Here is a 24,617-nt window from a genome sequence, read left to right as displayed (position 1 = left end):
TTGATATATTTATATGCAAAGTGTAGTTAATTCTTATGTATTTCAAACAATACTACTCATAATTTATTTAGTTCAGCTTATGCAGTCTGTAGGTTAACCCGTTTGTCCGTATAAGTTATAATAATTGCCAACTGATAACCAGGACATTTTTATTTATATAGAGTACACTATACCCATGCAAATAACGTCTATACCAGTGATATGAAACACTATTGATATGACAAATTTTGCTTTTAACATGCTATGACTAACAAACAGTTTTGTTGTTTATTTTTGATGTTATATGTTTTAGAGACACAAAACTATAAACGCAACTAATTACCTATTTTTCAAAGGTTCTTTTTAACTGTCATGTAATTATCTAAAAATATTGTTCAAGTATCTTTTTAGCCCACCTGTCAAAATTGGCCCCTCCCAAGGGGGTCATTGATTTTCCTTATGTGTATATATTAAAAGTTTTAAAAGTCTTCTTTTAAAAAACACAAAGAGCTCGAGCTTAGACATTAAACATGAAACATCTTCTACTGAGTGTCTACCAAGTTTGTTCAAATAAAAGCGCTGGGGTAAAATGTTTTACCTTTCAAGGTCCCATTGTCTTTAATTTCCCAAATACAAAGAAAAACCAGTAGCTATACAGATTGTGTTCCGAGATACAAGCAGGTGCAAAACTTCATTTGGTCATTTCTACACGCTGATGCGTCTATCTGTAAATTCTAGAGAAACAATCTCCATTGATCAGTAAACAAAACAGTGATACAATTGTAGGGTCTCCATTACACATGGTCACGTGCCCAAAGTAGTATTCTCTGGTGTTTGTATTCTTCAATTGAATGTGAATGGCAGGACGTCAAGCATTCATACCTGCATCATGCAATCTTTTCTAAATGTCTTGGTAAATAACCGTACATTTGTTATATTTTGCATACTGTTTCTTAACGAATTATAATACTGAAAACGAGAACAGGAATAAAGTGCGTCGAGTGCATGTGTTATACGCCTTAAACGACAACCGCCATGTAACTGTTTTACATTTCTTGCGATTTTGAAACGTTTCATCACCTTTGTTGAACAATGCATTTCTCAAAATCTTCAAGGTGTTTTTCTTGGGCATATGTTTTCCACCTTGACGATATCACCCTGTTAATGGTTACATTTTCATTTTCTTTGATTTTTTTATTTGTTTTGTTTAATACTCCAGTGGAAACAATCAAAGTGCATGCAACACGTTCTGTAACTACATGCCTGTCTGCAACATAATATTATACTAACCCTTGTTATACATAAACAGTCTTCTAATTTTTTGTTTCATCGAATCCTACATGAACGCTGATTCGCATAGTACCTGAAGCAAAGGCACATAAAATCAGACATTTAAACTCATATTAACATGTATTTATGGTGTGAAAATCTTACTTTTTGCCATTTCCTCGTGCTTAATATGTTGTCATTTTGTAAACCAATTCCCCTTGCCTGACTGTAACACAAACCATATATTAAACTTAATTTGGGTCCAAATATATCTATTCTTTATATATGCAATTGTACATGTAATTGGTATGGGTGTCATTAGAGCAACATGTTTTTCAAAATTTGAATATTATAATTATATAATTTTGTATTATGAAAAATACTGAATAACTTTATCTTTATTAAATGTTATAAATGGTTTGTTAATGGACCTTTATATCGTATGTATAATTTAAAATATCATCTGCATAAGCTCGAGGATGCTATTTTGTACAGGAATGAAGATTACCTGAAATTGATTTGAATTTTGTGCAACGTTAGTTTATACCTTTATATAAACTGATTTGTCAAACATACTTTCTCAATAATTATTGTTTTTGAATTGTTATTTCAGTTGCAGATGCATTTATGCTGAGAAATCCAAAGTCTATTACTTTGTTAGTTTATTTTGAAATCGCAATTTCAGGTGCTGAGGCGTTTCTGCTGAGAAATCCGAAATCTATATTGGGTATGGATGTCACGGTAGAGGTGATTGGTAAACATATACAATATTTGCATTTTTATTAGTTTGCGTTTCAAGTTATGGTGTGTTAATAAATTTATTATCAGCTATAATTCTTGAAGATTCAAACTTGTATTTTTTAAATACTGTGAAATATTTTTGTTTCTCTTCAAACTCATACTGTATGTATGCCAATGTAAATGGGTATAAAGCTAGGTCTTGTATAATATATAAAATCATTCACCGTAACTTTTTGTTGTATCAGTAATCATTTCTCTAAGGATTTGATAAAAACATGTATGTCTGTTAATAAATATTGTACATAATAGATTATAATCTTGTGGGACGAGCATGATGAATCAAATTGATATCGAAAATGTATTTTGGACAATAAGTTTGGTTTGAAATTTATAAGATATACTCATATATTCATATTTAATATACGGGTTAAAGAATGGCAAATTTATTCTTTTTTATAAATCCTACTAAAAAACATTTTTTTTAATTTTTAAATTGTGTTTAACATAAGATACAACAGCTGATATGAGTCGTACTAATTCATCCAGAATAAAAGTCCAACTAAATATCATTTATCATTGTAAATTTTATTCTTAAGAGACAACATCTGATAAGAGTCGTACTAAATCAACAAGAATAAAAATTACTGGCTTAGCGGAAAACCACAATAAGGAGATGCTTGAGATGTTTTTTAAGACTAAAGAAAGAAAGGGTGGCGGAAAAGTAAACAATATATTTATTGATGGAAAGAATAGATGTGCTCTAATTGAATTTGAAGACGAAACAGGTAAAATCATTAAAAAGATAATACCGATTCTTTTAACGTGTTGACACATGTGTTTAATGGTACTATTTAATTCAATACAAAACTGAATCGCTGATATTGAAGTTTTTAAATTGCAATAGTCAAGACAGAAAAAACAGTTATTCTTTTCAAAATTTTTTATCTCCCCTTTCAAATTTCAATTTTAAGGTGTTGAATGGATTATGAATAAGGCACCGATTTCAATATTCGGGGTGGAAGTAGGAATAGAAACACTAGGTTTGTATACAGTTATTATTTGTCAACAAAATATTTATTTAAGTTTTCAGCAGACATTGTAGTTGAAATGGCATGCTTTTAGCATTGTCAAACAGAAATTAGATTATCAGCATGACTGTTTAACTTATTTTGATATTCCTATATAAATGTGATCGTGTTTAAGGCTCATTTGTAAGTTCAATATATTTCTTACTTGTCTGTTTGTTTCCAAATCGAACACATGCATAACAACCCAATTGAATACTAGTATATATGAACAAACTTGCATGCTGTGTTGTATAAATCAGTATTATTACTAGTTTTATAATAACTTTTCAAGATGATCTTGACGAGCCTAAAAAGATACAAATCACCAACTTGCCGGTCAGTATAAATAAAGAGATGTTAAAAATGTTCTTCGATAATAAAACAGAATTCGGAGGAAAAATCATTGACATCAGCATTAAATCTGAAGAGAATATAGTCATTGTTGAGTTTGGTGATTCTACAGGTAAGAAAGTATATAAATGAAACTTCTTTTGTTAATTTGTATGAGGTAAATTGATTTCTTAAGCGTAAAAATTAAATAGCAATACCAAATCTTACTGTAAAAAGATTTTGAACGTTTAAAACATTAATCAATATCGAAATTACACACTGCTAGTATTGATAAAATGTGCATTTGAAGCAACAAGACTAACATCATCACATCATTGTCACGATAATAAATTGTTTAAAGCAAACTCTTTTTAATGTCCTATGCCCTTTAATTGAATAACAATTTATGTGACAAACTAACATATTAGTCAGATTATCTTTTAACAATGTCCACGTTATACAAGGCAACATTCAAAACAATCCATGTCTATCCAAACATATTTTGTTCGTGTTAAAATTTTCAAAAGGCTGTATTTGACAAATCTCCGGCAAACTTAAAAAAATGTTAATGAAAGCTACATTCAACTCCAGCTAGCACAGTCTTGAGCAAAACTGAATACCTAACATGAATATGGTGATTCTTATATTTAAAGTAAACGCAGATGTATTCATTTTTGGCGGTGAGTATGGAAATTTTAATGTGGCATGTTCGTAGCATTCTAAAACAATTGACATATGGTAACTTAATAAAAATATTGCGTAAGCTCTTAAGTATAAAACAATTCTAAAACTAAATGGAAAGAAGTTTTTGAGTCAGATCATGCTTATTTTTTCATGGAATATGGAAATGAATACTGTGAAACTGTTTTATCAAAACTTAATGGAAGTATGCAGATGTCATTAAATAAATTCTACATTTGTTTTACAGCTGTTTATAGAATAATGGAAGAACGACCATTGACAATTCTCGGATTTAATGTTGATATAGATGTATTTGGTAAGATAAATCATAAATATTTGGATGCTACAACTTGAAATATTAAATAATAATTCACAATAGAAAAATCTATTGTGATAAATAAATGATTGTCATTCTGTCAGTAAAATCAATAGATATTGACAGATTTTGGGGGGCATAAAACCCTACCAGTTAATTAAAAATAACTTAAAGGAAGTCATTGTATGAGGTCACTTTTTATCTTTCGGGATATAAATTAAAGTCACAAATTCACAGCTCAAAACAAAAGTTCTATCAAACAAAAATTAATGTTTCGTCATTGAAATTCTTCAAATAGCTTCAAGGGTTTGCGTTTTTGTTTCAAACCTTTGTCAAGAGAATCACATTTCAATTATATTAGAAATGTCTAATTGTCGATTTTTTACGGTACAAATTGTACGAAATTATGTCAATTGTAATTAAAATCCTGTCTAATTTAAACTATAAGTATTGACAATATAATTGTTTGGCTCTTAAACTTAGGGCCAGTTATGCAAGTTATGTAAGAAAGAATTTCATATGAATGAACTTCTTTTGACGTTAATTATATTGACAATGCTGTGTACATGGCATCGTGATATTTCAAATATTTTTAACGACTTTCGCATTTCAAAGTGGTATGATAGTTAATAATCTTAATTCACAGGGATTCTGTTTAACATTTGCGTTAACATGTCATATTTGATGTAACTTGAATCTTGTGAAGTCTAACAAAATGGACTGTTGCAGTATTGGCATTGTTTTAGTAAAAGGATGTTCTTGTAAGCCGGTGTTGAATAAACTGTGTAGCGTATTTCCTACACATAAGTTTAAGCAAATTTCAAAACATCATAAACGGAGTGTAACTTGTCAATAACGTCGATACGTCCCAGTTGTCTTTTTTCAGATATTCTGTTCAAAATGTTCGTGTAATATGCAACTATAACGTACAAGAAACATAAAATATTTACCCCCACTGTGTTGCTTCATCTTTGTACAAAGCTTATATTGTATCTATTTCAGATGCGTCACATGTTGTAGAATCGCAGGATATACCGCGTATAGGAATTTTGGGATTACAGGAAAACACAAATAATGAAATGCTCGCAATGTACTTTCAACAGGAAGAAAGAAAAGGCGGGGGAAAGGTGAAAAACATTGAAATAAATCACAAGGGAAAGTTTGTTACGATAGACTTTGAGGAGAAAGCGGGTAATTTTAAATAATACTATATTATCATGTTTTTGTGTATCGGGTTCTGTTAATTATTTCTTCAGTAAAGTAGAAAATTCAGAAGTTTTAATTATTCTACATAACATATATAACAAATGTAGTAGCTGTTATTTCTTTATATTATCTTATGAACTATTAGACTATACCCTGTCCACATTTAAATTTATATTGGTGTAAATTAAAGACAGTGATTTATATGACAGGTTTTGAATAAATGGTAAGTAGAAAGTTTGGATAAACTTACCGTAAATTTTGTTTGAATTTCTTATTGAATCAATTTCCGTTTCTTTAATATTGGAATTCATTCCGATAGGATTTATTCCCGATAATAAATATTGTATACAAGTGCAATTAGAAAAATAACAAGTTTGAGTTTATTCCAACAGTAAAAATAATTGGGAAATCCTATTTCCAAAACATTGCTTAAATTGCCACTGTTTCAAGAAAAATTAATACATATTAAACAAATGTTGTTTTTTTTTTTCAAAAAAAAAGAAAATTAGAAAATCCGATCGGAAAAATATATAATGGTGGAAAATAATCCGTTTGGAACTAAATTTTCCGAACGGACGGCATTTACCGGGCGGAATATCCACAAGACATTTTTTAAATAAAAGTCATGATGTGTAAATAAATAAATTATGCGTAATTTTAACCCAATTTCTGTTACTTAATTCTAAATCTATCATGTGAAATGATTTATTTTTGTAAAAGACGTTTAAGTTGTAGTGAAGTGTGCAAAATCCTGGACGTGCAAACATTTTTCGGTGGCTGTTGAGAATGTTTAATGTAAAAATGTCATAATATAAGTGTTTGTAAAGTATTTAGTCCATACTTCAATGATTGACTTAAGGTATGATCCACCTAATGTATTACCTCCACTTTGAAGAGTATTCAAATAGGCTTGAACAACTGTCAACTGCATTGTAACTGAGGGGCGTGGGTTCAAGCCCCAGAAGTGGCAACTTTTTTTTCTTTCTTTTTTTTTCTTTGAACATTATTTGTGTCTCTCATGTCACTCTTGAGAAGAAAAAAGTGTTTCATTTTAATTATGAAAATGTAATTGGTGTTTATTGGCTAAATTGTGCCAAATTTTTTATCAAATATGGTACTTGATATTTTCAAAGTCTAATAAAATAAAAACTAGACGGTAAAAGTGTTTTATATTTGACAATCGCAACCAATATACTTTTAAGAAAATTTATACAAACTTTGAAAACAGCCCCTGGTTTGAGTAAATTTTAGGGATATTTTGAATAAGGCCCTCCAAGTAGAAAAATGATCAAACAAGTACTTTAAATGGGTGGGGTAGGGTAACATTTATATACATATTTTAAACATTTTGAGTAGAAAAAATAATTTTGCCGGATAATTTGTTAGCTGAATGCTATTATTTGTTTCTCAAAATTGTTCTATAGGAAAACATGTTTTCATAATGATTATAAAGTAGAATATTTAGAGTTTCTCATTTCTGAAAAAGAGCCCTTCTAATAGCCAAGTTTTACTTAAGAAAAATCTCCATTCTTGTGTCTTTTAAGGTATATAACTGACCTATGTTGTCAATTTTATAGTTCCTTATAGTGCCCATTAGGGGGGCTCATACCTTAAAGCATTTTACAGATGCGAAGATTTGCACTAATCTAGTTATTTTGACCAAAGTACCAAACAAAATAAATTTAATTGAGATTCGTCATTAAAAAGCTTTGTTGTCATTACAAAAACGCATGAATGTGTTTAAGAAAAGAGTCATATCAGTGTTTACAAAGAATTTCGCAAAACTCTATTTTTAGTAACAGATCGATAAGGAAAAAGTCTGACCTTCGTAGAATAAGATTCATTGGATTTTTAAAGTTATTATCACTTTACGTCTGGGTTTCGTTGACAACCAAATAAACTAGCTCTCATTCTTTAATTCAAATAACCCTTATGAGGTTTGTCGTTAAAATAGGAGTAAATTTTGCATAGGATTACATAAAGACGTGATAAACGTACAATGTGAGATAAAAGCATGTAATATACGATTTTCAAACTCCAATCCCGCTGTTCAACATTTACGGATTTTTCTATCCAGTTAGTGAGAATACATTCATGATTTTTCCATATTGATGGAAATGAAAAGTTGAAGACAGTGGTTAAAGTGAAATTATAAATTAAGAAGATGATGCATTAGATAGGAGGGCTTCGATTCTCATATTCATATTTGTTTGTGAAGAAAATAGTCATATTATAGATGCTTTATTTGTCACTTTGATAATTTTGTTTGAAATCGTTATTTCAGGTGCTGATGCGTTTCTGCTGAGAAATCCGAAATCTATACTGGGTATGGATGTCACGGTAAAGGTCATTGGTAAGCATATATTAAATTCCATTCGAAAAAAAAAGAAAAAAAATAATATTGATTTAACAAAACTCATTCTTTTTAAAATATAATATCCTTTTTCTTAACTTTTTCTTAAAGAGATTCACGTTTAAGCTCTTTGAAATTATTTTAAAATGTCTACAACAACATATATATTAGTTTGTAACGTATGTTATGTAAAATAATTAATTGAAAAATGTAAAATGAATGTATTATGTAAAAAGGAAAAGTAAATAAAAGGGCCTTAAACGTGGTTCCAAAAAAATTCCATTCGACTTGAAAATAAAGAATTAGGGAACATGTTATTATATGTAAACAAGTCGTATGCTTAGTGTGATTCAATAAATAGATTACCCATGAAAGAGCGAATGCTTATTGTAAATGGTGTCGTTTGACATTCACTTACTAAAATATCCAATACATTTAAACAAACATACAAACATTTTTAAATTTCTTAATTGTCAGATAATCTTGTATCCATAACTATTATAATAGAATCATTTCTCGAAAAAAAATAGTTTTATAAAAATCTTTATTACTAAACTGACATGTGAATATAAATAGAATAAAGTGATTTTAAACAAAATAGTTTGCTCCTGTTTCCAGTGAGGTTTTTAACATTTTCATGCATCGTTAGCACAAAACAATCTTTCGTTAATACATATATTTTGGACAGTTAGTTTCAAATTGGTTTCGAATTGTGAGAATATTCTTCCTAAGGCAATACAAATGTACATTCATATTTTACATAAGGGTTACAGAAAAGCAAATTTACTACTTTAAAATGAAATCCTGCTAAATATAATATTTTCTTGTAAATTTTACACTTAAGATACAACATCTGATATGAGTCGTACTAATTCATTAAGAATACAAATCAAACTAAATATCATTTATCATTGTACATTTTCTTCTTAAGAAACAACATCTGATAGGAGTCGTACTAAATCAACAAGAATAAAAGTTTCTGGCTTAGAGGAAAACACCAATAAGGAGATGCTTGAAATGTTTTTTAAGACCGAAGAAAGAAAGGGTGGTGGAAAAGTAAACAATATATTTATTGATGGAAAGAATAGATGTGCTATAATTGAATTTGAAGACGAAACAGGTAAAATTCACTAAACTATTTTTTTTATCTATAGAATATGATTTTAACTAATATGAAGTAATGAGGGACATTAGTGAATAACCTCCCCTGTGTACTCCCTATACATAGATAGGTCCTAAGGTATTGGATTGCTCAGACTTTATCGCCTATTTCTTGTAGCAAACTAAAATTATTAGGGCTAATTAAGATCATTTGTAATATTCAGATTAAATATTGCGATAAGATGTAGAATCTGTTGACATAAATGAAACATTTTTTTCTTAAGGTTTACATATTTGTTGATGCATATATTTGTTGATGCATGTGGAAATAATTGATTAAGACATATCAACCTGTCTTACATAAAACTCAACGATAAAAGCAAAGGATTCCAAATATTTGGACCTACTTACATTTTGGTTAACCTCGGTTTTAATCAAGGGAAGATAATCCACTACTGTCCCTCATTGTGGTTAATTTAATGTTTACATTTAAGAAAATATTGATTGTCTTACTTGTTGACCCAGGTGTTTCATAACGATATAGTCAGATATACTAATGTTAAAGTTTAAGACAAACCTGTATTGCTGGTTTAATTAAAGATCCTGTATGTTATAATTGAGGTTGCTACCACACTTTTATTTTATATATGTACTGCAGTATTTGACTTTTATAGAAAATAAATTTCTAATTACCTCCCTTTTTAAATTATAGGTTAAATTCGGTAAAATCTTTATAAAAATGCTTTTTTGGAAATTGCAATATTGATAAATTTTAATTTGAGCAACATATTTATGAGATTAAACCATAAAAAATGTGTTACACGATCTTTAAGGCGTTTAAAATGTAATTGTTTACACAGCGCTTTTTATTAAAACGTCTATCTTCATTTGTTTTTAACATTGCATGATTTTTTTACACTAAATGTATAATTGTAAAGTTACATTAACCTTTTTAGGTGCTGATCGGATACTGAATAAAACACCGACATTGATACTCGGGAAGGAAGTAGAAACAGAAAGAATAGGTCTGTATAAAGTAATATTTATCTGTAGTTCATAGTACATTGTGAAATGTTCAGCACATAATATAGTTAAGCTTTTTTCGTCATTGTCAATAACATTTTGATTATTCATAAAATATTACTACCTATCGCATAAGAGTTATCATGTTCAAAAAGATATATTCATAGGTAATTTCGTTGTAATTCTTATCTACCTGTCATTGTTTTGTGAATGTCTGTTACGATTTTTTTACTCCAAGATGTGCATGCAAAGTTTTGAAGTTGAAGAAGCATGCAAAATGCATGTCCTACAAAAATTATTGCGAAAGGTTAAATTAATCAGTATGAATACTATTGTTGGTGTTCAATTTTTAAGACGATATTGACCAGCCCAAAAAGATACAATTCACCAAATTGCCAGTTTGTATGACAGAAGGCATGTTGAAAAAGTTTTTCGAAGATAAAACAGATTTTGGAGGAAACGTTATAGACATCAGCATTACATCTAAAGAGAAAAAAGCCATCGTTGAGTTTGACAATTCCACGGGTACGGTGGTATAGACATTTTTGGTGTTACAACTTTTCAAATAAGAACAAATTCGGATAAAGAAAACGATTTGTGAACTTACTTGTTTAAATGAAAAAACAACCAACAACATATGAACATAAATACATTGTTTTTACTTATCAATGATTAGCATACGTTTTCATCAGAATATATACATCAAAACAACGAAAATGACATGATAATATATACGTAATTTTAAAATGGCGGGAAGTTTCCAATACAAAAATATACATATTTTAGGAGTCTTATTTATACCAAATATATAAAAGCTATGCACTATATTGGATAAACAAATGCTTTAGTTATCTATAGATATATATGATATGGAAAAGGAAAACACAAAATCGTACTTAAATTATAAACACACAACTTATGTCAAATATGTAATGCGTATCCATCAGCAGAAAATAATGTATTCATTCCTTGTGAATATTGTGTTTGAAGTTTATGTATCCAGGAAGTTTCTTTACAAAGTCGGTCAATATTATTGTCAATGGTATCTATGGATTTACTTATTGTCTGGTAAAATAGTATCGTCTTTGTAAGAGTAAAACAACGCGTCAGATACTTTCTGTATCTACGTTTAAAATGTTACACAGGATGGAATATTTTAACTTCTAGTTCCGATACATGTACTTAAAACAACAAGGAGACAGACAGTAAATGTCTTTTTATATTCAAATTGAAGTTCTTTCAAACACAGTATTCAAACTGATTTGACTCTGTTTGTAAGAAAGATAGCAGAGGTCATTAAATAATGTTTACATTTGTTTTACAGCTGTATATAGGATAATGGACGTCCAACCATTGACAATTCTTGGATGTAAGGTTGATGTAGATATCTTCGGTAAGATAACCCATAACAATCTAGATCCTAAAATATTGAATTAGAATGAACAAGTGAAAAACTTATCCTTTGAAATACGGGGCATTATCAAAAATGCATAAGCTTTATTATGTAAAATCCATTTGAAATTTGTGTACGTAATTATAGCAGGATATGTTAAAAAAAAGTACACACAATTGCAATATATAGGCGACATTGACGCATTTTGAAAAAAAAAACTGACGTCAACGTCAGGATATCGTTACCTGTTACCGGTTTCAGCATCAATAGTTTAGTCATTTTATTATGGCCACAACGCGGTTGAATCAGCGCCAATATATATTTTCAAACCATGCTATTTCAAGACCAGACAAGATATGCTGTCAGCAATCAGAATATAATCTAACCTGTTATTCAGATGAAACTTTTGCAATTCAATCCAAATATTCTAATTTAAGCAAATTCCAATTGTTTCTAAAGTATGTAACTGTACAAAAACCGAGATCGAATTGGCAGGAAATTCTATTCAAATATAAATAAATATGCATTTGCAAAGTGTTAGAACCATAAGTCATTTAGCTTTTGATGTTGTATCCTTATTTATTTCAGTTTCAGATACATCCACTGTTGTGAAACCGCGCAATATACAGCGTATAAAAATATCCGGACAAATGGAAAACACAAATAAGGAGATGGCTACAATGTACTATGAACATGCAGAGAGAAATTGTGGGCGAATGACTAAACATAATGAAATGGATCAGATATTTCCTATGATTGATTTTGAGGAGGAAGCGGGTACTTTTTCATAATACTATAGTAATCGTGTTTTCGGTACTGTTCAGTTTGACATTTTTTTCTACATGCAGAATTTTCAGAAGTTTTTAATCATTCTAGATAAGGTATAAAACAAACATCAAGTGATGTTTTCATATTATTTCACGATCATGTCCAACAACAACAAAACCAAATTGATGTAAATGAAAAATTTATGTCAGTAACATATATGTTAAGTGATAGTATGAATTAAGATTATAATGAATTAAGTAGGAGAGCAATAATAAGCATTTTCAACATTTTTTGTAAAAGAATAGGTCAAATCATAGTTTATTTTATTCTTATTATTCATGTTTGTTTGTTTTCTAATTCAATTTCAATACAATTTTAACACATGTTTCAATTGTATCTCGGCAGTCAATTAACCAAACTGGTTTTCTAGATAACATATATTTATTCAATTTTCTTTTAATTTTCAAATTAGAATGGTTTCGGTATGGCAAAGATTGGTTCTGACGTAAATAATTATGGTTTAAGCACTTTTAAGTGTTGAGAATTAAGTACCGCTCAAGCCGGGGCGTGAGGGATGTTGCACTTTTCAATATCCCTCACGTACAGACTCAATTAAACCGAGCCTGCATTTTTCATGTAATTTTGATGCTGCCTAGGGATCACTTTTTTAAGGATATTCAACAAAAAGGAACTTTAAAAACTAATATCCGTTTTAAAAACAAAGGTTCAAACAAACAATAAGGAAATCAAGAAAGCAAGAACCGAATTTACTCTTATACATATTTCCATATGTATTGTTCTTTTATCAATTTAAAAAAAACGCCTTAGTTTGATGTGCATAACTCACCAAGTGTTTACGTTGTTTAAAAGGAAACCACAAGAGGTACATTTATTTAAATCATAATGCACATTTTTACTAGATGGTGGACAACTGTTAGAAACTATGAAACAAGCTACACTTCTGTCTTTTGCAGGGGACAAGGTTACTTCACAAACTGAACATGCTGAAAGTGGAATACAAAGAGCAGCATCTTTTCAAACAACAGGTTGCTTTTTTCTTTAGTTTTGACGAAATCATGCGCTTTTATTGACCGATAAATGTGTCATTAAAATTAGTTTAAAAACTATGACATATAATGTTCATCTTAATAAATATCATTAGTCACTACATAGGTATTTGAATACAACAAAAAATATCTCATACTTTTAAGGTTACTCGTACAACAGTTTATGTCTCTTTAAAAACGTTTCATAACCTTCGCATAAAATCTATTATACTTTGCATATTATTGTGTTAAAAATTCAGAAACTGGACGTACAAGATTTGGTGAAAAAGAACATGATTCTCCACAAGAATACGGTATGTGAATAAATTTATTACATTTTCATTATGCATCCCCCTTTTAAAAATATATTTTGGTTATTTTAATCATCTATTTCAAATATATTTGATACTAGAAAGTATGCTACGAAATTGGGAAAAAAAGATTCTGCAACGACATCGCCATAAAATTAGAAATTTTACGAGCACCTTATGCACTTAATCGATCGTAATGATGAATAATCAGTCTGTCCATGTTTAGGGTCGGATGAATTATGTATAGTTTTTTGAAAATATTTTAATCAGTATCATTTGAACCCATGAGCAGTCTCTCATTATTAAGTAAGGAAACCCTTAATTTCAAGGCCTAATAAATCCTATATATTCTAGATTACACTTGGCAAATCCTTTGGCGTTAATAAGAGAAGTGTGTCATTCAAATTTTATATAATAATTATTGCCCAACGCCTTAAAACGGTATTAAATTAACTTACAAGTGAAGGTCAAGGGAGTTGTCATGGAACCTTCAATGTGACACGTTAGTGCCATTCCAGGAAAAGCGGCATATGGTCCCCAAGTAAAAAAAATGCATGTGCCCTAAACGAGAAAACAATGGGCGGAACTAAATAAAATGGAATTTTTAAAGGGGATCAGAGGTTATGAAGCCTGTATATCACAGATACGACGTCAAAAGGACAAATTTAAAAAGCAGGCCACATATCCTAAGGGTGATTCAACAGTATTCAAGTGAGGAATACTGGAACCACCCAACAAGAAAGATGCTAAAAAGAAAGAACGAAAAACCACAAGCACAACAATAATGTCGTGCTGAACGATTTTTAAGGATCGGAAATATAACATCCCTGATTGAATGCACGGGACGACTTTTTACAGCCTCCACACGGCACAAACAACGCTGATGTGGCGATAAAATAGAGAAAATAAGAATCCCTAAGCTCAACACGCTCAATAAAACACGGTAACCTACCCACGCAAAACTAAAAGTTTCACCGTGACAATACAATACATGAAAAGCTCCACACCAGCTCCTTTCGAAAGGTTCATAAAACAACCGGTATAAATTGGAAAAAATAACACATATGACAAGATTGAAAGATATTTTAAAAACTGGAGACCGATTTCTGTATAAAGTGTTTTTATGAAATTGGATCAGCTAATATTGCCCAACGCCTTAAAACGGTATTAAATTAACTTACAAGTGAAGGTCAAAGTGGTTTCTTAACTGGAAAATACATAGGTGACAATATAAGACTTATCTAAGACTAATCTAGTATGATAATATTCAATATACAGATGATCGTCAAACTCCTGGAATGTTGTTACTTATTGATTTGGCAACAGCCTTTGATTCTATACCATAGGCAGTTATGCATAAAGTTTTAGAGTTCTTCTAGTTTGGTGAACATTTCATAAGTTGGCTAAAAAAGTTAACAAAATCATTCATTCTTGTGAAACAATTAATGGGCATTTGTTAGACTGCTTTCAAGTACAACGTTGACGTGGTTTATATTATGTGCAGAAATTCTTGCATTGCTTTTCACAAATAATACACATATAAAAGTGTCAGACTTTATGCATGTACCTCGGAATTTCTATGATCTCAATATGCTGATGACACAACTATAATGCTTGATGGAACTGTTAAATCTCTAAGACACACTATGCAAGTATTAAATTCTATGCTAAAATTTCAGGTCTCAACATAAACGTATATAGAACAAAAGCTGTATGAATTCCTTCTATGATTAAGGGGAAAATCATATAACTTGTCCGAAGTTTAATCTTCAGTGGGAATCTTCAGTAACTTGGTGTTACTTGTACCATTTATTTAAATTACATAATTCAGGCTAATTATTTATCTAAACGGGAGGAAATTTATTTAGTTATTTACTCCACGGTCAAGACGAATTATACCCCTTTTGGTAACCATGTTGTAATTACGTCATTTGCATTACCATATAAAACACCTTATTCTTAGTCTGCCAAATCCTGATATAGAAAAAATCAAAGCTTTACAAAACTACTTCCTTAAATTCGTATGGAAGTCAGGACTAGATGAAATAAAAAGGAATGGTTGTTATTCAGAATAATTAAAATAGGGGTTTCAGAATAAAACATTTAGATACTTTCATAATGTCTCTAAAATTGACTTGGATAAGAAGGATGGTAATGTATAATACTAAATGAATTTTGTAAATAACAGTAGCGTGAATTTTGCTTACTCCCTGTTTTTGGCAAATCTAAGTATAAAATAGGTGGTTCTACTGTTTTTATTATTCAAAATTTATGTAAATATGGGCATTGTATTGATAAATTACTTCTTAGACAATAAAAGTCATTTGCTGTCATCAATATTAAGTTTGATATAAATACCGTTTTAAAGAGTATCAAAACATTAAAGAGTCTATTTTGGGATTGTTCAATCAATTATCTATTAGACACAAACCTCAGAAATAGGAAATGCCTATTCAGCCTTTTATGATTAAAATAATCAAAAGCCATAAGAACGGATGTAGACACATTAATGAGTATATTCTTAGAGCAAATACACCCTCTACTGCTAGGAGAAAATGGGAAGATGAACTCAATTTATATGTCAATTTTATTTAAAATTGCATTTTTATGCTCCCTTTAATATTACAAAGGATTCGAATTAACATTTTTACAGTACACACGATTTGGAATAAAGAACATGATTCTCCACAAAAATGTTTGTTGGTTTTATAATTATCTATTTCAAATATATTTCATGCTAGAAAGAATGCTACAAAATGGGGGGGATTCATATTGTAACGACACCGCCATGGAATTTTAAATTTTACGAGCATTTTATGCACTTAGTTGATCATGACAATAAAATGCATTACTTTTATAAAAACAGATCTTAACAAGTCACATCATCAACTAAATAATATTTTCTTTCTTGAAGCATCACTGGAATAACGTCGCCGATAATTCTAGATTATAATGACACGATGACAAATATATCGAATATTTAGAAAGAATTAGACGTCCACCATAGTCGTCCGCTATGAAATATAGTTTTTTGTAATATAAGATTTTTGTCCCCATGTTTTTTTCTCTTTCACAAAGAAGATTTTGCACGCGGAAGTATATCTAAAAATAACTTATATAAAATCAAGTTAATCGAATTCCTTTACAAATGAGAGATATTTCTGAAAATTTTGTATGAAAAGCTGACAAAAAAACAACATAATGCACATTTTTACTAGATCGTGGACAACTGTTAAAAACTATTCAACAAGCTCAACTACTTATTTTTGCAGGGGACAAGGTGACTTCACAAACTGAACATGCTGAAAGTGGAATACAAGCAGCAGCATCTTTACAAACAACAGGTTGCATTTTTCTTTAGTTCTGACGAAATCATGCACTTTTATTGAGCAATTAATGTGTCACTAAAATTAGTTTAAAAAATATGATTTATAATATTCTACTTATCATTAGGTGCTACATATGAATTTGAATAAAATAAAATTATCTCATTTTTTAAGTTACTCGTACAACAGGTTATGTCTCTTTAAAAAAAGTTTCATTACCTCCGGTGCATAAAATCTATTATAATTTACATATTTTTGTGTTAAAAATTCAGAAACTGGACGTACAAGATTTGGTGAAAAAGTACAAGATTCTCCACAAGAATACGGTATGTGAATAAATTTATTACATTTTCATTATACATACTCGCTTTCTAAAAATATATGTTTTTGTTATTATAATTATCTATTTCAAATATATTTCATGCTAGAACTTATGCAACAAAATCGGGAAAAAAGATTCTGCAACGACACCGCTATTTAATCTGAAATTTTACGAGCATCTTATGCACTTATGCACATCAGACTGTCCATGTTTAGGGTCAAACGAGTTATTCGAATACTTCAATCACTCTCATTTGATCCCGTGAGCAGTCTCTCGTTATTAAGAAAGGACGCCCTTAAATTTTATGGGCTAATAAATTCTATATCTACTAGATTACACTTGGCAAATCCTTTAGCGAACTTCATCTTTAAATTATAGTTTTGACTTTTTTATCATTTTATTCATTGGTTCCGAAAATTTCGAATACGAAATAAATGTCCTTTTACATGTGTTCAGTATTTATTTAATTAATAAAATACTTCATATATACACTTCTTCAGCAGCCAATTATAAAAACGATGATTAAAATTTACCATGGTAATGTAATTGCCGTGGTTTATTTTGTGTTAAAGTTAACGAGCAGTTAATACATTTGTATTTATAATACTACACTGTAACATACCCACGCAAAACTGAAAGTTTCACCTTGGCAATACAATACATGTAAAACCCCACGCCAGCTCCTCTCGCAAGGTACATTAAAACCTGCGTCACATTACATACCAATTAGGTTTACGATGGGGTACCGATGTCTGAACGGGCTAATTGCCAATCTTTTTAAGCTTAAAGTTAAAAGCACAAAAACCTAGTTCTTCCTCAATGTTTGTTTTAAAGCATGTTAATCAAGACATGCACATGTAATATATATATTTTCTTACAGGAATATTCAAACAACTAAAAAAGCATATACAAGATAACTTTTTATCTTTTACCGGGAGCAAAATCAATTCAGAACGTGCAGGAAGAGGAATACACGAGGCAGAATCTTTACAAAGAACAGGTTTATTATTTATTCTGAGTTAGACGGTAGATTGCTAAAAATTGGCGAAAGAATGTGTTTGAGACATGTACCGTTATTCTATTTACAATTCTTGTGCTAGGACAAACATTCACTACCCTAATCAAAATGAATTTAATTGTCTTTTTTCGTGTCAAATGAAATGTTTAGTGAGTCATCATATGATCGAGCTGCGATTGATTTAAAACTGAAGCGAGTTATGTGTGTTCTTTTGGCATAAAGTGGTTATTAAATTGATAAGATAGAAACCAAAACAGAATGGCAAATTGCAATTCTGCAATAATAAACAAAGTTCAAAGTTGGAAGCTCCAGAACATAGCTTGTCTGCAATGTTTGTTGTAAAGCCTGTTAACCAAAAAAATCGCTGGTAATATATATCCTTTCTAAAGTTTGTGCACGTGTATAACTCAATTCGATTACCGTAAAGGTAATAAAATATTCTAACATTTAATGTTAATGGTGTTGTAAACCATAATTCACCTTTCTTTCTCACAGGAACATTCATACAACTAAGAAATTAAATACAAGGTAACATATTATCTTTTACAGGCGAGAAAATTAATTCAGAACATGCAGGAAGAGGAATTCAAAAAGCAGAATCTTCACAAACAACAGGTTAATTATTTATTCAGAGTTTTTACGGTAGTTGCTAAAAGTAATAATGTTATGATTATCTTGGCTTTCTACCTCAAACATATTTTGTCAGTGTGATTAAATTAAACTTACAAACTACTTCGTCCAATTCTGAAACGACATTTTTATGTCAACTACTGAACATTTAACAATTATCTAAAATATTTGAATGATTAAAACTGTGAAAATCCGATGCAACATAGTTATGACCGAACAAATAGCGTACAATTGTTTGAAAAATACTTATAATTTGATAATATGTAAAACAAGATCAACAAGGGAAGACGGCATTCAATGAACACAGTCATTATACATCTTTAAATAATGAAATAGTTAATTCTTACCTTTGCTACTTAAATGTTTTACGCGCGTGTTGACAGAATGAGTTTTCAACATGTACCGTTTTTCTATTTACAACTCCAGTGCTAGGACAAACATTCACTTCCCAAACAAAAATGAATAAAATTGTCTTTTTTGTGTTAAAGAGTCATCATGTAATAGTTGCAATTTATTTAAGACTGATGACAGTTCGGAGTTCTTTTGGCATAAACTGGTTATAAAATTGAACAGGTAGAAACCGAAACAGAATGGCCAATCGTAATTCTGCAATTAGAAACAAAGCTTAAAACTGGAAGCACCATAACCTAGTTCGTCCACAATGTTTGTTATAAAGGATGTTAACCAAGAAATGCATTTGTTTAATATATATATATATATATATATATATATATATATATATATATATATATATATATATATATATATATATATATATATATATATATATATATATATATATATATATATATATATACATTCGGAACTTGGCCTGTTTTGGACTAAATGATGTATTTCTCTCCCCTTATCTGTTCTACGCCATTTGTCTATAATAAATCACGCATTTGATTATACTCTTGTGTGTTGATCTACATATCCATTTTACTGGCGTGGTGGCAGCAAGATTACGCCCCACTCTCGATAAAGACCTGTGTATGTCATCTCGTAATAGAATTATTACCGTGAACGCAAGTGTATTAAACAAAATCAAAGTCCGTGTCGACCCAGATGACATATTGTCAACAGGTATGAGAGATCAGTTTAAATCGCTAGTTTAAAAGTATGATGATTTTTTCAATCCGAACTTTAAAGGTTACAATGGTACATTGGGTTCATTGGAAGCAAAGGTGAATTTGGGTCCCGTGCAGCCTCCTCATCGCAAAGGACGATTACCACAATATGCGAAATCTCAGTTATCTAGTCTACATGACAAATTTGACGAACTGGAACGAATCGGTGTTTTCAAACGCCCCGATGATTTTGGAATTACAGTAGAGTATTTGAATCCGTCCTTTCTTGTAATGAAACCGAATGGTACTTTTCAACTAGTCACAGCCTTTGCAGATGTTGGTAGATATAGCAAACCACAACCGTCATTGATGCCTGATGTCGATTCAACTCTCAGACAAATTGCGCCTTGGAAGTATATAATTATTACTGACTTGACTAAATCCTTGTACCAAATTCCACTGTCAAAAGACTCCATGAAGTACTGTGGTGTATCAACTCCGTTCCGTGGTGTACGAGTTTATGTACGTTCAGCAATGGGAATGCCTGGTTCTGAGACAGCACTTTAAGAACTCACGTGTAGAGTATTAGGACACCTAGTACAAGATGGTACCGTAGCTAAAATTGCAGATGACCTGTATTGTGGCGGAAATACACCAGCCTCAATTTATCAGCTACTAAGACCATTGTTGCACCTAAACAAGCATCAATTGTCGGCTGGATATGGGAACATTTCAACGTTTTCTACATGCCAACCGCCGAAAACTGTCACTGCTATGCGCTCATTCATAGGCGCATACAACGTGCTTTCTCGTGTCATTAAAACACATCAGAAATACTATCTCCTCTAGAAGTAGTAATAGCTGAAGATGAATCAAAGTACTCTATTGTTTGGACTGACGATCTAATAAGTGGCTTTTTCTAATGCTCAAATGGCATATTCCAATCGCTCAATAACAATTCCCCCTCCGTCTGATCAACTATGGATTGTTACGGATGGTGCTTCGAAGAACAGAGGACTCGGGGATTCTCTTTATGTCAACAGGAACGATAAGCTTCATGTAACTGGTTTCTTTAGCTAAAGATTCTGTCAGAACCAGAATCGTTGGTTACCGTGTGAAATTGAGGCCTTATCAATCCCTACATTATCCAATCGTTCACATCTACATACATACTTATCGACAGTAAGCCATGCGTTCAAGCCTTTGAAAAGCTTTGCAGAGGGGAGTTTTTATCAAGTCCACGTGTCTCTACGTTTCTATCTACCGCAAGTCGCTTTCAGGTTTCAATTCGCCATGTTTCTGGAGCAGCAATCTTACCGTCGGATATCGTTAGCCGAAATGCACCCGAATGTTCGAATCAAAGCTGTCAAATTTGTTCGTTCATAAGTCATTAGGAAGAATCTGTAGTGCGTCATATTACTACGGAGGATGTCCTTAATGGTACGTAAAATGTCCGTTTACAAGTAGATCTGCTTGGTTGTCCATTCAATCAGAGTGTGCAGATTTCCGTCATACTGTTTCGCATCTTCGCCAAGGCACAAGACCTTCAAAGAAGCTTACAAATGTAAAAGACATAAAGCGATACTTAAACATAGCCTCACTCTCTCGAGATGGACTCATTGTCGTTAAACGGAGCCTTCCGTTCATGCCAAGTCAGGAATGTATTGTTGTTCCCCGACAAGTTCTTGATAGACTTTTGAACTCTATACATATAAAGTTGGGACACCCTTTCGTCAGCCAGTTAAAATCCGTCGTACAGAGAAACTTTTATGCTTTGGATATGGACAAATCAATAGAGATGGTCAATAAAGGTTGCCATCAGTGTGCATCCCTGGCAAAGGCACCAAAATTGCGCGATGAACAAAGCTCCGAAGATCCACCGGAAACCGTTAGATTAGCTTTTGCCGCCGATGTTATGAAGCGGGAACGTCAACTTGTTTTAGAAGTTCGAGAATGTGTTACCTCATTAACATTCACAAAGTTGCTAGAAAGTGAGCGTGATCTTGACTTGCATGATGTTATTATACAATTATTGGCAGAGGTTCACCCGCTTGACGGTCCGTACGCTGTGATTAGAACCGACCCAGCTCCAGGTTTCAAAGCATTGGTAGATGATCAGTTGTTAGCTCGACACCGTATGTCAATAAAGTTAGGACGTGCCAAAACTTACAACAAAAACCCGGTCGCTGAAAAGGCTATACAGGCATTGGAGGGTGAAATTCTTCGAGCAAACTCGTCACCTCATCAAAATACTTACTCCTATGAATCTCGCGATAGTAACCGCCCGTCTAAACACGCGTTTTCGCAGACGAGGCTTATCTTCCAGAGAATTGTGGATGCAAAGAGATCAGTTCTCAAATAGACAAATTCCTGTGGATGATCAGAAATTAATATTATCTCAACGTGTTCAAAGAACGACAAATCATGTACAAAGTGAAAAAGCAAAATGCCCGTCAAATCAAACTCCGGTTATCCTGATTTAAAAGTAGGCGAAATTGTGTATCTTCGAAAAGACCTCAACAAAAACAAATGCTCGGGAAAGGTACAATGTAGTGACTTAAGAGTTTCCATGGTGTAATATTCGTAAATTTAAAGGTTACCAGCTCAGGTGCAATTCCTATCGTGTTAAGTGTTCCGATTGCTTCAAAGTAGCAACACCTTTCAAAGCTTCTACAAAAGAACCGCCAATTAAGTTCGACTCTGACGTGGAGAGCGTAATGAATAAGCAAGAGATGTTTCACGTTCCGCTCGTCACACAAAATATCCCGTTGGAAATATCGAGTCCACCACCGAAACCTATAATCAGTTCAAATGACTATGATCCAGAATTTGGGTTATGTATGATTCTCAGGAGGGAAATACTGACAATTATTCTGATTCGGAAGCGAATACTGTTGTTCCACATTTTGCAGAGTCCAATGTATCTAGTTGCCCCGCTCGTAAGCGGTGCCTACCTAAGAAGTTAAATGACTATGTTCTGTACTAGATTGATCTGTGAATTTCGGGGCATAATAATCCCAAAAAACCCAAGCGAAGTCTAATCTAACCTGTGACTGTTTAAGTAAATTCAGACCTATATTCACTTAAGTGCAGGGGCATAATAATCCCCTTTAAACCGGAGGGTAGTCTACCCTATGATGGTTTTACATTTTGGAGGAAAAGAAAAGACTGTGTTGCATGTATATACATTTGGAACTTTGCCTGTGTTGACTAAATGATGCATTTCTTTCCCCTTATCTGTTTTACGCCATTTGTCTATAATAAATCAAGTATTTGATTATACTCTTGTGTGTTGATCTACATATTCATTCTACTGGCGTTTAGCTAAATGTTAATTGTTTAGCTTCACAATCAATTTGAAATTATATTTCAAACTAATGAATGTCGAATGTTTATCTCTATGTCGATTGTTTAGCTCAGAATTGGTTATTTTTATTGTCTAGCTGATAGTTCATTTCTAACTTCACGTTCATTATAATATGGTATTGGAGTAGTGAAAAACAGAATCCCTAAAGAAAGCCCAACACGGCAAAATTGTAAAATGTTGCAGGCTCGGTTTGATTGATGGACGGTAATGGAAATTGCAAGTTACCGTCCACGCCCCCTAGCACCGGCTTAAGCAGAATTCAACTAACTAACGTTGGAAACTAACGAGTACCGATTATTGAGCTGAATATTGATTTCTAGCCAAACATTGAATAGTGATTGTCGATTGTTGATTGTCATGTCAAGGTACTGAACATTAATAATTCAAATTATCCTCTACAACGGAATTCAAGATTTGAAGTATCTTTTGAAATTCAAAAACTGAATAATGTTCAATTTAAATCTAAGCTTCTTGTGACTTTTTTTCTACAAATCATGCGGTAAATGAAGTGCATTGTTTTCAATTTTCAACACAAACAGATTTGGCATAAAAATGTCTCTCAGCTGTGCATTTATGGTATTTAATAGATCAAATTTAGCTATTTACCGAAAAAAACATCAACAAAATAAAATACATTATAAAATAGTAAACATTCTTTAAGGAAATTGTGCTATCATCAACACGATTGTTGAGAAAATTATTATCATTTCTTAGTATTATTATTTTATCTTCCTATTCTTATCATCAAAATTCTTTCAGAATCTGTTGTTGCTAACAATGCTGAAAGTAATCCTTTCGAAAGTGATCTAAAAAGGCCGGATTCTTCAAAGCCAAGAGGTAATAATAATAAGCTTGTTTTGTAGAAAATGTTGTAAAAAAAAACAAATAACTTAATGTCTATCTTCGCCCACTTCAAACAAGTATGATGTTATTACAGAAAGTCATAACATGTGTTGATTAATTAAGAATCCATTACCACTGCGAGTAAGATGACATTAAAATAAAACAAACAGCTACTCTAAGTATTCTTGGTCACCTTTTTTACTGTATTTACTTAGTCTGAACTGTTACCAGACCCTTAATTTCGACTGCTTTTGCGTTTGCTTTGAACAAGTTCAAAAGATATAAAGCGAAAAAGCTCGGTGGACCATAAAACAGAAGATCTGAAACATTTTTCTTTATTGTTCACCTTCCTATTCAGAAATGCTTTTCAGGAATTCAAGAGATATAATGTTAGCATTAAAGGACCTCCACTGAGGCTTGGAAACCTTTCAACTTAAATTTTAAAATTTATGAATTT

General features: G+C 31.5%; 1 protein-coding gene across 1 annotated transcript in view; it reads left to right on the top strand.

Moving 5' to 3' along the window:
- LOC132718958 (uncharacterized) overlaps positions 1 to 24,263 on the top strand; it is a 35,980-nt gene extending 11,717 nt beyond the window's left edge. Inside the window, exons 10-28 of the mRNA XM_060702672.1 lie at positions 1,934 to 2,002; positions 2,586 to 2,774; positions 2,961 to 3,029; positions 3,349 to 3,519; positions 4,315 to 4,383; positions 5,386 to 5,574; positions 7,874 to 7,942; positions 8,874 to 9,062; positions 10,000 to 10,068; positions 10,421 to 10,591; positions 11,391 to 11,459; positions 12,048 to 12,236; positions 13,202 to 13,273; positions 13,534 to 13,587; positions 16,857 to 16,928; positions 17,183 to 17,236; positions 18,113 to 18,232; positions 18,800 to 18,865; positions 24,077 to 24,263. Of these exons, the coding sequence (XP_060558655.1) occupies positions 1,934 to 2,002; positions 2,586 to 2,774; positions 2,961 to 3,029; positions 3,349 to 3,519; positions 4,315 to 4,383; positions 5,386 to 5,574; positions 7,874 to 7,942; positions 8,874 to 9,062; positions 10,000 to 10,068; positions 10,421 to 10,591; positions 11,391 to 11,459; positions 12,048 to 12,236; positions 13,202 to 13,273; positions 13,534 to 13,587; positions 16,857 to 16,928; positions 17,183 to 17,236; positions 18,113 to 18,232; positions 18,800 to 18,865; positions 24,077 to 24,180 (2,054 nt within the window). The 3' untranslated portion in view covers positions 24,181 to 24,263. The remainder of the gene's footprint in view (positions 1 to 1,933; positions 2,003 to 2,585; positions 2,775 to 2,960; positions 3,030 to 3,348; positions 3,520 to 4,314; positions 4,384 to 5,385; positions 5,575 to 7,873; positions 7,943 to 8,873; positions 9,063 to 9,999; positions 10,069 to 10,420; positions 10,592 to 11,390; positions 11,460 to 12,047; positions 12,237 to 13,201; positions 13,274 to 13,533; positions 13,588 to 16,856; positions 16,929 to 17,182; positions 17,237 to 18,112; positions 18,233 to 18,799; positions 18,866 to 24,076) is intronic.
- The last annotated feature ends 354 nt before the right edge of the window (positions 24,264 to 24,617 follow it).

This window comes from Ruditapes philippinarum, unplaced genomic scaffold, assembly GCF_026571515.1.
Source record: "Ruditapes philippinarum isolate M1 unplaced genomic scaffold, ASM2657151v2 ctg2008_1_1_1_1, whole genome shotgun sequence".
Lineage (NCBI taxonomy): Eukaryota > Metazoa > Mollusca > Bivalvia > Venerida > Veneridae > Ruditapes > Ruditapes philippinarum.
Note: the sequence above shows the minus strand (reverse complement) of the source record. Positions and strands in the feature narration are given on the sequence as shown.